The following is a 13769-nucleotide window of genomic DNA, read 5'->3' as shown; positions in this document are numbered from 1 at the left end:
GGTGCTCAGCCCTGCAGCCAGGGAGTTCCACAGGGCTCTGGGTGTTACTGTGCAGAATAACAGCTTGGCCCCCGTGATGATGAGAGTCAAAGCCAATATTGGGTGACTGATGCTGGCCAGCCTCCTTCAGTTTCACTGAAGTTATCCTAGGATCATCAAAAAATAAAATGTGAAGACACATTGGATAGAATGCATGGAAAGTAACACTAAATGATTTCTTTCAGCGTGGGGCACTTCATCCAGTGGGTTAGCATGCTTGCCAAATAACCAAATCATTGTCATTAAAATAACGTCCCAAGGAGAGCCAATCTTTATTTTATAAAATATCAGGTAGTCCTACACCTTGTTCATGGAAGACCCACTGTTATAAACTTAGGCTGACACATTGTTGGTGTCAAATGATTGCTGAAAAAAGATGAGGGGATTTTGTTTTCTAAAGTTGTTTTAAGGTGTACGTGACAAAGCTAGTGTGAAGATCATTAGGCTGGAGCACTGGTTGCATGAGAGCAAAGGCTACATTTTTCTTCTTCATTGTTATATTTTCAGTGCCTTGCACCATCTCTGGCACAAAATAGATTTTCGATAAATATTTGATGAATAAATTGATGCATGAATAATAGCTAGATATGTACATTTAAGTGGGTGGAAGTTTCTGGAAGTTTCAGCTGGCTAAATGGGGCATTACATAGTTGAATGTAACTTTAAAAATTAAATGTAGAAATGTAAGATAATTTTTCAAAGATGTTAATTATCGAAAAAGGTGGTAATGAAGCTTAAGGTTTTATAACTAATCTGAATTTTGGAGTTCATAAAAAATTACCAGACAGAAATACTCTTCATGGTTTGCAAATGTTATATCTATTGGGATTTACTAAAAAACAACTGTGAATTTCCACTTGGTTGGATTCAAGATTGACGAAAGGAACCAGACAGTGGCTGATATACTTGGGGTGGGGAGGGAGTGGAGATGGCTCTCAGGTCCCTGTCCTTCCAGCTGTGAGGACAGTTTCTAGCTGGTGTAGATGCTGAAGCAGCAATGTGTGTACACCTAAAATTTAAGTTTCTGTATGTAATAATTTAAAATATATCTGGTAGTGTTTCATTCTATAGCAGAATTCCAATCACCTTGACCGTTGATAACTAATCTTTGATATTGTTACTACTTGAATACTTATAATCTGGGTGCTTTTAATTTCCAGGAGCAATGTTGGTGAAATAGTGTCATTTGATTATAAATTGAAAGTATTTTTTGATTTGAGTTCATATTTTCTTTTTCAGCCATCTTGGGTGATCTTGTCCGTTCAGTGTGGAGCTCTGCTGCCGTATCCTTTTTGAGGGAAGGGGAGAGGGGAAGGACAATGCTGGGTTAAGACTCACATGGTGACTAAGTGGATTCATTAGTTAGGGCAGTTTGTGTGTGTGCAATCTCTGTCCCTGCTGTTTTCTACTCTCTGTCAGATTTTATGTCATCTCCCCTGGAGGGAAGGGCACCAGCTGTGGGGGAGCTTCTCTGGGCTGGAACCTGGGGGCACAAGCTCTAGTCCTGGGAGTGGGCTTTATGATCTCAGACAGTCTGCTTCTCTGGACCTCAGTTTTCTTGTCTCTGGAACAGACAGCTTTTGTGATGTCCAGTTAGGTAGAATATTTCTAAAATTTTAAGTCTGCCTGAACCAAACCCTGAGTTATTTGGACAGTAGATAGGGAAAGAGAATGGCAGAACATTGTTAGTTTTGTTACATGCATCATTATTCTTTTTGATTACGTTGGATAAAAGGTTTATTTAACACACATGTTGACACCTGCTATGGCCTGGGTACTAAAACAGGAGAGGTCAAGAAGACCTCGTTGCTGCCCTCGAGGAGCTCCCTCCCATGCCTGTGTCCTTCACTTCATCATTTCTTGAGTGTGGCTCTGGAGCACAGGCCTTCCTGCCTTTGTGTGAGATGTCAGCTGCTGTTCAGTGTCCTGAACAGTGTCACGGCTTCTGTTTCACTCTGGCAGTGTGGAGCCTCACTGGAGAGTCACTCCACATGTAACCTGCTTGTGGAAGTCACTTCCTGTAAGGGCACATGCTAACATACAGTGATGTTAAAATTGCAGACTCCAACAGGGGATGATGTTCTTCACCCTCTTGTTTTGTAGCTATGCCAGACAGTTCCTGTGAGTGCATTTTTACTTATTGAACTGATGCAGCTGGAGGGAACCTTTTTATATGAAATATTTATAGGTGGCCTCAAATACACAGAAAACATCCCTTTGTAAGCAGTTCTTGGAGGATGTGCAGAACTTCAGTATCTGCAACTCAAACGTTCTAAGATTGCTCATAATCTAAAGAGTTAAATCAGTTCCTGTTTTTAGTTTTCATTCGCGTGGATTTTTGGGAGTAGTTGTCTTTATAAGCACAGGAAAAAAGCTGGGGAGGGGGTGGGGGTTGAAGATAAGTGCTTAGTTCTTCTTGTTCTGGATCATTTATTCTCTGCACAGGATTTCTTGAGAAGTCATCATTGCCCTACAGTTCTGTTTGCCTGTTGGAGAGCAGCTTGAAGGGACACAAAAGGAGGAGGGCCTGAGGCTTGGGGGTAACACTCTAGACTTGACTTTGTTGATGTTTCCTCAGGTCTTTGCAAGTAGGAAACCCTTAAGGTAAAGGCAGGAGGATGGATAGACGGTGGGTGACGGATGGGGCTGAAGGTATGATGTTGGGGCCTGCAGAGCAGATTGTAGTTGGGCAGGCTCCCATCTTTGTGAGGTTTCTCAGCAGGGCTATGTAAAGGACTTCTAGATCGCAGTGGAGTTTTCAGTCTTGTCTGTTGTTCTAGTTCTTATTTCAGGGAGGATACTTTTCTCTTGTTTGGAGAACAAAGTAATGCTTTAACCCATTTTGAATTGTAGAAATTCTTTAAAAACAGTCATTGTGTTTACTTTGAGTGGTTTGTAGAGTACAGGCACCTAGAGGTTGTGCCTCTAGGCACAGTGGCGGGCACCCAGTCAGCTCTTCTGAATGAATTTTAACAATCAGAGGTGGGAGGGTTGATAACTGTATTTTCTGACTCTTGTTTTAACAAAGGGAAAATTGAAGCTCAGAGTTGGTCTTGCTCAAGTTCCTAAAGTTAGCAGTGGTTATAAGACTAGAACTCAAGTTCTTTTGTGAGAGATTCTGTACTGTACAACAGAAGTCCCACGAATGTTTCTTTCTCAGATAAACTCAAGACTTTTAATTGGCTTTTAAAATAATTGCTGTGCCGTATGTGTGTATAAATCTATCTGTGTGTGTTTGATTGTGTACAATGAGCTAGCTCAGAGGTCTGATGGCTTCCCTGTGATTGTGCTGTGCCCACTTTATTGGCCATGTGAGTGGAGATGCTGGATCAGAGCATGTGCTTCACAGAACCACCCATTCGTTCTGTGCTGCCTGCTGCTCCTTTCTCTGCTCTGCCTGTGTCACCTTGGTCAATCTAAGTCTCTTTCCTGTGTGGATCCAGTGGGAGGGAGGGGGGGTGGATTGTGTCTTAGCAAAATGCAGCTTGCACTAATCTCATTTAATTGGAATCTTAATAACTATCAAACAGAGTAAATGGTTTTTCTCCAGAGTCATGTCAGATTTTTTTTGGAATCACTGCGTGTCTCTCCCAGGTAAGTATGGTTACAACCCATCTCATGTTATTCACACATAACAGTTCCTGGTTTTTATGAGATTGGATTTATGACCCATTGGTGAACCAGTTTTAAAGAAGCTCTTTTCTAAACTGCATATTCAGTGTGACTTTTTGACACATTTATCATTATTTAAATATCCATGCCTAGTCTTAAGATTTAAAATTTTAATGGGTGAAAATGGTCTTTCTAATCCAAAGAGTTACAAAGATACGGAATTTGAATATCAAAAAATAGTAAAAATGAAATTATTTTAAGATGACAAGAAAAATTCAGTCATAAAGGTAAATGATTTTTTAAATAAAGGGCTCATTTAGATCAATAAGAGAAATAAAATCTCAGATAAGGCAGAAAAACGAACTTACAACTTACTACAGAGGAATTACAAGTGTGACAAAACATTTTACACACTTTATAATCTAAGACATGAATATTTTACTACACTGAAATGAGAATTTCCACTTCTCGAATCTGTGACCCTGTGTTTGCTGCTGGTACGCCTGCAGACAAGCTCCCCTCCCTGCTGGCAGGAGTGCAGATAATGTGGCTGTTTTCTACAGAAGTAACAGTGTTGGGAGCCCTAAAATACTCCTTTTGTTTTCTCTTCCAGTTCTCTTACATTTAGAAATTTATCCCAAATTGGTAGAAATAAGGGCAGATTGATGGATAATGGTGTTCAGTGGAGCATTATGTAGAATAGGGAAAGCTTGGGGGAAAAATCAGATCATCCTGTGTTTGGAAATGGTTCAGAAACCTGTTCTATGTCCTTGTATGATGGCCTAACTGCGTAGCCAGTTTTGAATTGCTGCTTTATGAAAGTACGGAAAGAGGTGGTAAAAGCTTTCAGTGGGGGAGAAAAGCAGGCCGTAACAGGTGTGTGGCATTACAGTAAGCCAGTAAAATACATGAGACATGTCTGAAGGGAGGGACCAGAATGTCAGCGGTAGGGTATCTAACTAGTGGGAAGGTGAATATTCAGTATTTCTAAGTTGTATTGTGTCCCCTGCACTGTCAGCCAGGAAACCCTCAGCCTGTAGAAACCATTGTAACAAATTCAGCAGATTTGGAAATCGCATAGGACGATGTGTTTAGCGTGAGGATGGGGATAGGTGCGGTCAACAGTGCTCCTTGCTATGTGCCCTCTCGGACCCGTGCCCATGGGGACCGTGGTCAGGAGCATGTGGCCCATCCTGTGGAAGTCTTGAGGAAAGGGCCTTCAGGGCCGATAAGTGAGAGGTCAGGGTGCAAGCCACAGCCTTGTGCTCTGTGCTGATGTGGAGCTCGCTCAGCAGCGACCGCCCTGTCTCAGTTGGACCCTTTCCCTGTTCACACAGTAAGCAGGTTCAGGGAGGGTGACTCAGTTTTTGTTTGTATCTCTTACAAATTCTTGAAGTTCTTTGAAATTATAAAATTCTCTCTTACTGTTTTTGCTTTATTCATTTAATAGGGAGCCTTGAAATCCTGGCTTTTTTTCTCTTTTAAGAACAGGAATTTTGTTGGTATTTGTATTTTTCATTGCTTTTCACATCTCTGCAATAAATGTGTATTTATAATGATAACGATCTTTGAAGTTGGCTAAAATGAAAAGCTTTTAATGATGGGTGCTGTGGCTGTATGTGAGTCTCATTGTTCCCTTATACTTCTCTGTATGTTCCAAATGTACAATAAATGTCAGGAAAGTTTTAAAAATGAAGACATTTTATTATTATTATTCCTTAATGCATAAACGCAATATACTTTGGTTAAAATGTGCATTTTGCGTGTAATTACATTTTTGTTTTTTGGATTGACGGGTTCAGAAATTCAGAGCTCCCTATCCAGAGGGTTCAAGTTGAGTGAGAAGAGAGAGGGAGAGGCTAGGGCAGGGAGTCCCGAGGTGTTTTCAGGGAGCAAGGTCACAATGACATGATATGTAGCAGACCTGACTTGGGGAAATAAGTAAAAAAAATCAGAAATATGTGAGTATATGATGATTTCAGGGTTTTAAATTTGATGATTAGCTATTATTAAATACTAACTATGAGTTTAGTATTAGAGAAGACTTTTAGTCTTAGAAAAAAACAATAATTACGTTTAACAAAGGGTATGATAAATGGAACATGATTTTAGATACACAATGTAAAGGTTATAGTACACACAACACCTACTGTGTGATGTGCTAAGTCCCGTGGGCCTGATCTCAGTGTGAGTTCGCGAGAGCAGGCATGAGCGTGGACAGCAAAGTCAGGAAAGCCTGTGTGTGTGTGTGTGTGTGTGTGTGTGTGTGTGTGTGTGAGATGTCAGATGTGAGGGGCCTGAAAAAGTGGGGAAGGAGGGGTGCATTCATGGCAGAGCTGCATGGAAAGAGAGGAGGAGGGCGCGGGGAACAAAGGCGTTTTCTCACTGTGCAGAGGAAAGGAGCATGGATGGTGAGCTCGGGAACTGAGACAGATGTTGGAGTTTGAGCTCCCTAAAGTAGCCAGAAGGATGCTTTCCTTTTTCTTAATATTTAATTTTGGATTACACATATTTGCATTAGGACATTTGGAAAACAGAAAAACAAAGTTAAAATCCCTGCAGTCCTTTAGGGGCACCTGGTCTGGGAGCAGTAGCAGGACACCAGTGCAGGGAGGGGATGGGAGTTTCGGTGGGAGGGAGAGGTGTGGTACTGGAATTGAAGCAGAGGTTTGGACTTAGGATGTTGCTGTGTTGCTGATGTTCCCAGACAAGAATCAGCAGGGCTTGGTGACTTGGGACGAAGGAGAAGGCAGTGCCCTCAGTGCCCCTCTGTGCCAAGTCCTACAGGAGTTGCCTCCAGTTTTTGTTTTATTATGTGATAAATAAAACTGAGGTGATGTCCTCCGTTAGACCAGGAGCCCAGGGGAAGTGCCAGCTAGCATCACTGCTGGGGATGGGAAGTGGGAGCCAGGTTTCTCAGGGAAGATGGTGAAGTCGGTTGAAAACATGTTAAGTGTGGGGTGTGGATCAGCTGTCCAGATAGGGGGCCGTGGAGATGTGGCATGAGGGCAGAGAATTAGCTGCACGTAGAGGAAGGTGGAAAGGCACATACTCAAGAAGAGAACCTGGGGTAGCATGCTATGAAGATTTGGGAAGAAAAGAGACTTAAGCCTAAATAGAGGTTGATACCGGAGGGAGGAGTAGGGTGATATTTTTAGAAAGCAAGGATGAAATAAGATGTAATTAGTTTTTAGTTCTGGGAAAGAGCAGCCCCTCAGGTAAAGATGTGGAGCACGAATTTGTAGTAGGTAGTTGTGCATAGCTTCGTGGGTCCCCTCGGTCCTGCCTGTGACCCGGGAGAGGAGGAGGGCAGGGATGATGGACAGGGACACAGCATGGCTGATTGCCCTGGTGGCTGTCATGTCAGCCTGGTGGTCCATGTGGAGCTCAGGTTCCGGGTTGAGAAGACAACAGGTGTAGTCCGTGGAGGGGCAGGGAGGAGGAGAATGGAGAGCCTAGGGAAGGCAGCAAGAAGCAGGTAGTAGAGAGCAGGCTTCCCTGGGCGGTGTGGTCTGGGAAGCGGCCCAGCCTGTAGAGATGATCTAGGTGTGAAACTCATTGTGGGCAGTGGCTGGGTCTGTGCTGGACAGAAGGTGAATTTAGAAGGACCTTTTGATAGTGTTTTTATGTCCTTTTAACAAATTCATTAGATAATAAAAATTGGAACCCAGAATCCATATGATCTTTATGGATCACTTAGTACACTGTACATCACTCAGGATGATGAATCGGAATCCTCAGCGTGTTATGGGATCACATAATAAAAAGCTGTGCTTTTGAGTTCATGATGATTGATCAGATAAAGATGGACAAAATTTTGCTCGATAGTGTTTCACATGCTGAGAGCCTGGTTAAGAAAAGTGCACTGGGGACACTGATATTGTGTGGTTGCTAAGACATGTTAATTTAGTTTTTAAGATGAATTAACACACAAGGTGCACATCATGCAGCTAAGGGGATTTGGTGCAACAGACACCTGATGAATACTTCTTTCGTGACAGGCCCAGTGCCGAGGGGTGCACATAAGTTAAGGTGTAGGAGGTCTTCCCCTCAGTAAATGTACATTGTAGAAGAGAAGACAGACATGTGAACACACTGTGTGCTGTAGTACACACAAAGGTAAAAGTGGGTACGAAGTGTGGAGATGGTACCAGGACGGAGCCATCAAGATGGTCTGTCTGCACCATGCAGAGACTCTGGGTGTCTGCACCTTCTTCTGAACACTGGAGCACTTGCACCCACACATGCGCACCCCAGGCAGGACCCCCCAACCTTTACAAAAGGACTGTTTGCTTGGTGGCTCTCCGTGACCTTCTGTCTTTTCCCCGTCAGGGTGTTGATACAAGCTGGAGCTCTTTGTTGGAGTCTTCCAGAGCTCTCCCAGGGAGAGGTAGGGAAGGGAGCTTGTGCCAGCAGAAGCTGAGAAGCACAGACACCATCTGCCTTCTCCTGACCCGGTATTGATGCAGGCTGGGGCCCTGTTGTAATGTGCTGGGTAGGTTTTGGGGGATAGGTTGAGAGTCTGATGGAGAGCCTGGCCAAGGTCGTAATTTAAATCTTGAGGACTAAAAATAAAAGCCCTTTCCATTCTGTATCTCAATCAACAGATATTTCTTGACTGCCTACCCATGTGCCTTGCACTGTACTAGGTACTGTGAGAACTATCAAAGATGTTTAAGTTGTGATTCTTAGTGAGACCCCCATCTTTAATCAGGATGATTATAGTTTCTAATCACTATGGGACAAGGACAAATTCAGGGGGCCTAGAACCAAGGAGGGTCCTACTTGTGTGAGACCTCCCAAGAAGGAAGGGTGTTCCTGATTGGTATGAAGGGAGCATTTATTCAGTTGGGGGCCGTGGATGAGGTGACCATCCTCTGTTCCACATTCTTAAGAGCGTAGCATAGTGGGCAGAGGAAGCATGCAGTTTTTGGAGCGTGCCCAGCCTGTAGATGCTTGTGTAGCTTGCTGTGGGAGTCCAGGGGCAGTGGTAGCGGGGTGGGAATTGAGGGTGGTTAAGGCACAGAGCCAGAGCATAGTGTGTTTGAGGAGTGTCCCACCAACATGGCTGAGGTTTGAGACACGTGTGTGGGAACAGCTCTAGGTGGTCGGCAGCCACGCGGGCAGGATGGCCTGACTCACCACTGAAGGAGTTGGGTTTTGGTCTTAAGGTATCGAGATCACATCCAGGCTTTGTTAGCCATGATGAGAAGATTGCTCTTTTTTCTTTTTCTTTTTTTTTTTTTTTAAAGGAAGGCACTTTCCCCCAGTTATAAAATTAACACTCTTGAAAATTTGGAAAATACAGAAAAGTATAAAAATGAAAACACAAATGTCCCCATAATTCCATCACCACTAGATAACTATTATTAACATTTTGGTGTGGAAAGAGCATTCTTAACTATTATTCTGATACAGATTCATTAAATGAGCTGGCGTGGATGTTTGAAGTAATTTAACCCAGATGTGCATCGATGAAGAATCTGATTCATGGAAGTTCTCCCAAGTTGACAGGAACTAGTTTTGGAGACCGTGTATCAGTTCCAGGTCTCCCTTTCTCCCAACCAATGTTCTTTCCACAGCAATATACTTCTCCAGGCCTGTTGAGACCCAGGCCTGTGATGCAGGCTGGGGAGGGCCATGGACTAGGCTCACTGCGGTCAGTACAGCTGGGGCTGCATGTAACTGACCTGCGGCTGCAGCTCTCCAGAGAAGGCATGTCGAGCTTATGTTTCTTTAATTTTGTTTTTAGTAGAGATGATCTAACGATTCATTGGAGTAGTCTGTATTATCCTGTAATTAAACCTCACCTCTCCAAATGCTGCAGGAGATAAATGTTTTTGTGAAAAGCCTCTAGTAAAAACAACAATTTTCTGATCCAATCTTCTGAAATGTGACAGTGACTAACTAAATTAAAGAGATATAAAATAGTGATTTTTCAAGGTGATGTTATAAAATTAATGTGTTCTTGTTAGCAGTCACAGTAGTGTGGAATGCAAAATAATTTCTAGGAACATTTGTACACTGGATGAAAGTAGATGTAAAATGTTAAGAGTTCTGGCAAGCTGAATAATGGCAGGTTCTAAAAAATACTGTTTATAATATTTTATAGAATTAATTTGAGACAAAGTTCAGAATTCTTAACAGTTACTATAACCCTCAATCTATATAAATTACCAGGAAAAAAGCAGACTTTGTTAAATGATAATCTTAGAATTAATTAACACACCTTTTCTTATTTCTTTTGTCTCTTAGACTCTAAAATTTTATTTTTTAGAAATTATTTTTGGGGGCAGCCCCTGTGGCGCAGCGGTTTAGCGCCGCCTGCAGCCTGGGGTGTGATCCTGGAGACCAGGGATCGAGTCCCACGTGGGGCTCCCTACAGGGAGCCTGCTTCTCCCTCTGCCTGTGTCTCTGCCTCTCTCTGTCTCTATGAATAAATAAAATCTTTAAAAAAAATTATTTTTGGTAGTAACTACCCTTAGAGAAGGATAGAACAGTGGGAAAACACAAGTAGGCCTGGGTTTAGACAGACCTGGGTTTTAAAAGCCAGCTTTTCTGATGATCAGCTGTAATTTTTGTAAGTTTGTTTCCTGATCTATATAATGGGTCTAATGATTCCTACTTCGAGTGGCGGTTATAAGGATTAGGAGTATATACAAAGCACTTGGCACAGTTCCTGGCACATAGTAGGCAGGCAATAAATGGTAGCTATTTTTGTTATAGTGAAAGCCTCTTTTCCAACATGAGCCATTCTCTCTGGAGTCAACTTCATCACTTATGCAAGCATAAGAATTATTCCTTTTATGCTTGCCTTATTTCCTTTTATGTGTTAAGTAATATTTATGTTTTACCCTGAGCTTACAAATAACTATTTTTGTCTTTTTATTTTATCCATTTCATAATTAGTATTTATCTGTTAATGAGTAAGGAATTCCATAATGATTTTGATACTGCTGTTGTATTTAAACATTTTAATACATGACAGTTGTAAGGATGGAATGGTGCACCAGTTCCTTCTGTTTTTTTTTTTTTCCCTATTGCTTTTGTTGAAATAATCCTCCATTCATTTTTTGGAGTGTGGATATGTGTTTTCTATTCATTTGGTGACAAGGCAAAAAAGATGTCTATAGAACTATCATTGATAGGAATGAAAGTTTTTGTCATGATAAGCAAATAGCTAAAAGCTCATCTGCTATTTTTCCCACTAATACCCTTAGGTTTGTTTCATTTAATAAGAGAGAAAAGTAGATACAGCAGAGTTTGTTAAGACGTTACAGTGTATTTTAATATTAAATAGACTTGTGTAGACTGAAATGTGTGACAGAAGCTTGGTGTGTCATTCTCGCTCAGGTGTCGTCCACAGACAGGAGCGCCTTGTGGGCTTTGCTCACTTTCTACGGGGGCGACTGCCAGCTGCACCTCAACAAGAAATGCACACATCTGGTTGTTCCAGAACCAAAAGGGGTAAGCGTTTCATGTACGTTTTCCTTCTCGTACGTCATTTAAGTATTTCCAGTAATCAAATATTGTTTTGAGTTTCCTCTGAATTAATTATTAGATTCCATGTACAAAAGCTGGTTCTGTTAGTTTGTATTTTTTACACCCGGCTTCATTCCACAGAGGATGTCAGATGATTATCATTTCGATGCTAAGCCAGATGTGACCACTACCTACAAAGAAATTGGGGTTTATTTCATGGAGAAAATGGGAATGTTTTTTGAATCCCTTGAGTTTCCTTTCAAATCTAGTAAAACTTCATTTTTATTTGGGAAAATACGTATTTTTATTCCCCTTCACAGTCTTAAAAAAGGCCTTGTACTGAGGATAACTTTGTCAGTGTGTATTTGGTGAAGTTTTCAATATTTAGGATATAAGAAAGCTCATTTATCTTGGTAATTACAGGGTTCCTATCTCTGAGCATTGGTGGGGTCCCCAGGTCAGCGGCATCAGCCTGTCTTGTGCATTTGTTAGAAATGCAGATTGTATGCCTGCCCCAGACCTCGTAAATCAGGACCCGGCGAGGGTGTGGGGAGTCCAGTTATCGGTGTCAGGCCCTCCTGGTGATTCTGGGGCGCATGAGAATGTGAGAACCACTGCTTTCTGGAAATCAAACTCTTCCTCCCAAGAACAGTTACTTACAACTTTGAGAGTCAGGGGCAGGATATTTATGGTGAGCTAATTTTCCACGCCTCCCCTCCGTGATCCCTTACTGCCTTCAGTCTAAGTCAGCGCTGTCATCCTGTTTCCCATGTGGATGCACTGCTGCGTGGGGAGAGAGGTGTGTGTGGTACCCAGCCATGGCACCGCCTCGTGTATGCAGCTTGGGACTGGTACAAACCTGTCCTGCCCAGGAGACCCCTTTCCCACGGACTTTGAGACTGAGCAGAGCTCATCCCTAAGTGTGGTTAGGCTGGTTTCTTGACACCAGATTTTGAGCTGGTGTGTGTGGTTGTTAACGTAGTACGCCACACAATCCTAAGAAGAAACGTCTACTGGGAAAATTTCAGATTTGAGTCTTAAAATTTGAGTAAAAAATTATATTTTGTACATTTTAAGAGAAGTATATCTTTGGTTATACTATTTTATATTAGTATCTTGTAAATTTATGGCTAAAATTTTATTTAAGTGGTAGTTGAAGGGAAACAAAGTCCTTATAGCTTTTATAGCTGTGAGCAAATACTTCTGAGGAGCCAAATGATAAATTTAAGAAGCAGTATATGAGTGGGGTGGGTTTGTCAGACAGATCTGCTGATTGCACACAAAAGCCAATTGCATCTCTTCAAATACTTTTTTCCTTTTTTTTTTTTTTTTTAATGAACAAAGAAAATGTTTGAATGGCAAACTGCCTTTCATACTCTTGAATTTTTAAAAATGTTCAGTTAAGTGGAGAAGAATGGAGGGATTTAGTAACAAAATCAACAGGACAGAGGATGCTCGTCGTTACTGGGAAGGGCTGGCTTGTGGCCGCTGCAGGCTTCGGTGTATGAAGTGTGCCCATGTGACAGAACCACACCAGCTGCCCTGCCAGGCCTCGCTGCTGGTGCCTGAGTCCGCAACATTTAATACTTTGTAATTTTGAGGATCCAAGAATTAGAATGACTTAGCTGGTAAATTAGCCTCAGCAAAGGCATTCAATTCAGCTTTGCTTTGCTGTAGGTCATTCGTGGTGTGTGCGGTGCCAGCACCCTGTGCAGACAACAGCCCAGGGCTGCCGCGGTGGCTCCCAGCACTAAGTGTGGCATTTTCCCTTTGATGTCTAAAATGCTCTGCAACTGCTATTCATGGCAGTGGTTTTATTTTTGCTATTAACAGAATTAAAATATTTCATATTTTATCTCAACAACCATCTTTTTACCTTGGAAAATAATATCCAAACCTTATTTTGTATGTAGGTTATTGGATCATTTTGAATTTTTGCATTATTTATGTAGTTTATAAATATTTTGGTATATATCTGGACTTGATGTTTTCCTAAGACAGCTCTGTGGCTCTTTTGAAACAGGTAGTCAAATTAAAAGTGTCTAGTCTGCTATAAAAACTTATCTATGTTTACTGTGGGAGGATTGATTTAACATTTAATACTTAAATATTTCAGAATGATTTTTAGAATAAGGAATAAAAATTTTTTAAAATAAAAAAATTTTTTAAATAAAAAATTTTTATTTTAATTCCCGTTAGTTAACATACAGTGCTGTGCTAGTTTCGGGTGCACAGAAATTCAGCTCTTGCACACCTCACCCGGTGCGTGGCTTAGTGTCAGTGCGTTAAGCGTGCGGCCATCTTCATGTGTTTCTGCACGTAAGTTTATAGACGCTTATATCTTAATGAAAGATGTTACTGGTTGATAAGTAGTTTTATTGAGTTAAGCATTTAAGAGTTCCCACATGCTTTTACATTTAAGTTTAAAAACACTTGTATCTTAATAAGAAAATGCGTTACTTAAATCATGGTTTATACACAATGTAGTTTCAAGTAGGTAAGCAGTGGGGTGTGGGTGAATCAACACAGTCCTACAGAGTTGGTGGCATAGCCTTGGAAGGGGGACGTAGTTATAGATAATGAAGCCTTAAAGTGCTTTCCATACTTTCATACTGGAACCTAGGAATTCTTCTACA

At 41.6% G+C, this 13769-nt stretch overlaps 1 protein-coding gene across 6 annotated transcripts in view; it reads left to right on the top strand.

The window, feature by feature from the left end:
• Nucleotides 1-13769, top strand: part of PAXIP1 (PAX interacting protein 1) — a 49982-nt gene that overhangs the window by 7295 nt on the left and 28918 nt on the right. For 4 of the 6 annotated variants that reach the window (XM_038559800.1, XM_038559797.1, XM_038559798.1 and 1 more), the window contains exons 3-6: nt 1279-1322; nt 3570-3633; nt 7984-8146; nt 11005-11118. In XM_038559800.1, coding sequence (XP_038415728.1) covers nt 8138-8146; nt 11005-11118 — 123 coding nt within the window. In that variant the 5' untranslated portion in view covers nt 1279-1322; nt 3570-3633; nt 7984-8137. The remainder of the gene's footprint in view (nt 1-1278; nt 1323-3569; nt 3634-7983; nt 8147-11004; nt 11119-13769) is intronic. The other 2 variants (XM_038559796.1, XM_038559801.1) reach the window with 1 other exon arrangement.

This window comes from Canis lupus, chromosome 16 (assembly GCF_011100685.1).
Source record: "Canis lupus familiaris isolate Mischka breed German Shepherd chromosome 16, alternate assembly UU_Cfam_GSD_1.0, whole genome shotgun sequence".
Lineage (NCBI taxonomy): Eukaryota > Metazoa > Chordata > Mammalia > Carnivora > Canidae > Canis > Canis lupus.
The sequence above is the reverse complement of the archived record's forward strand: the minus strand, read 5'-3'. Positions and strand labels throughout refer to the sequence as shown.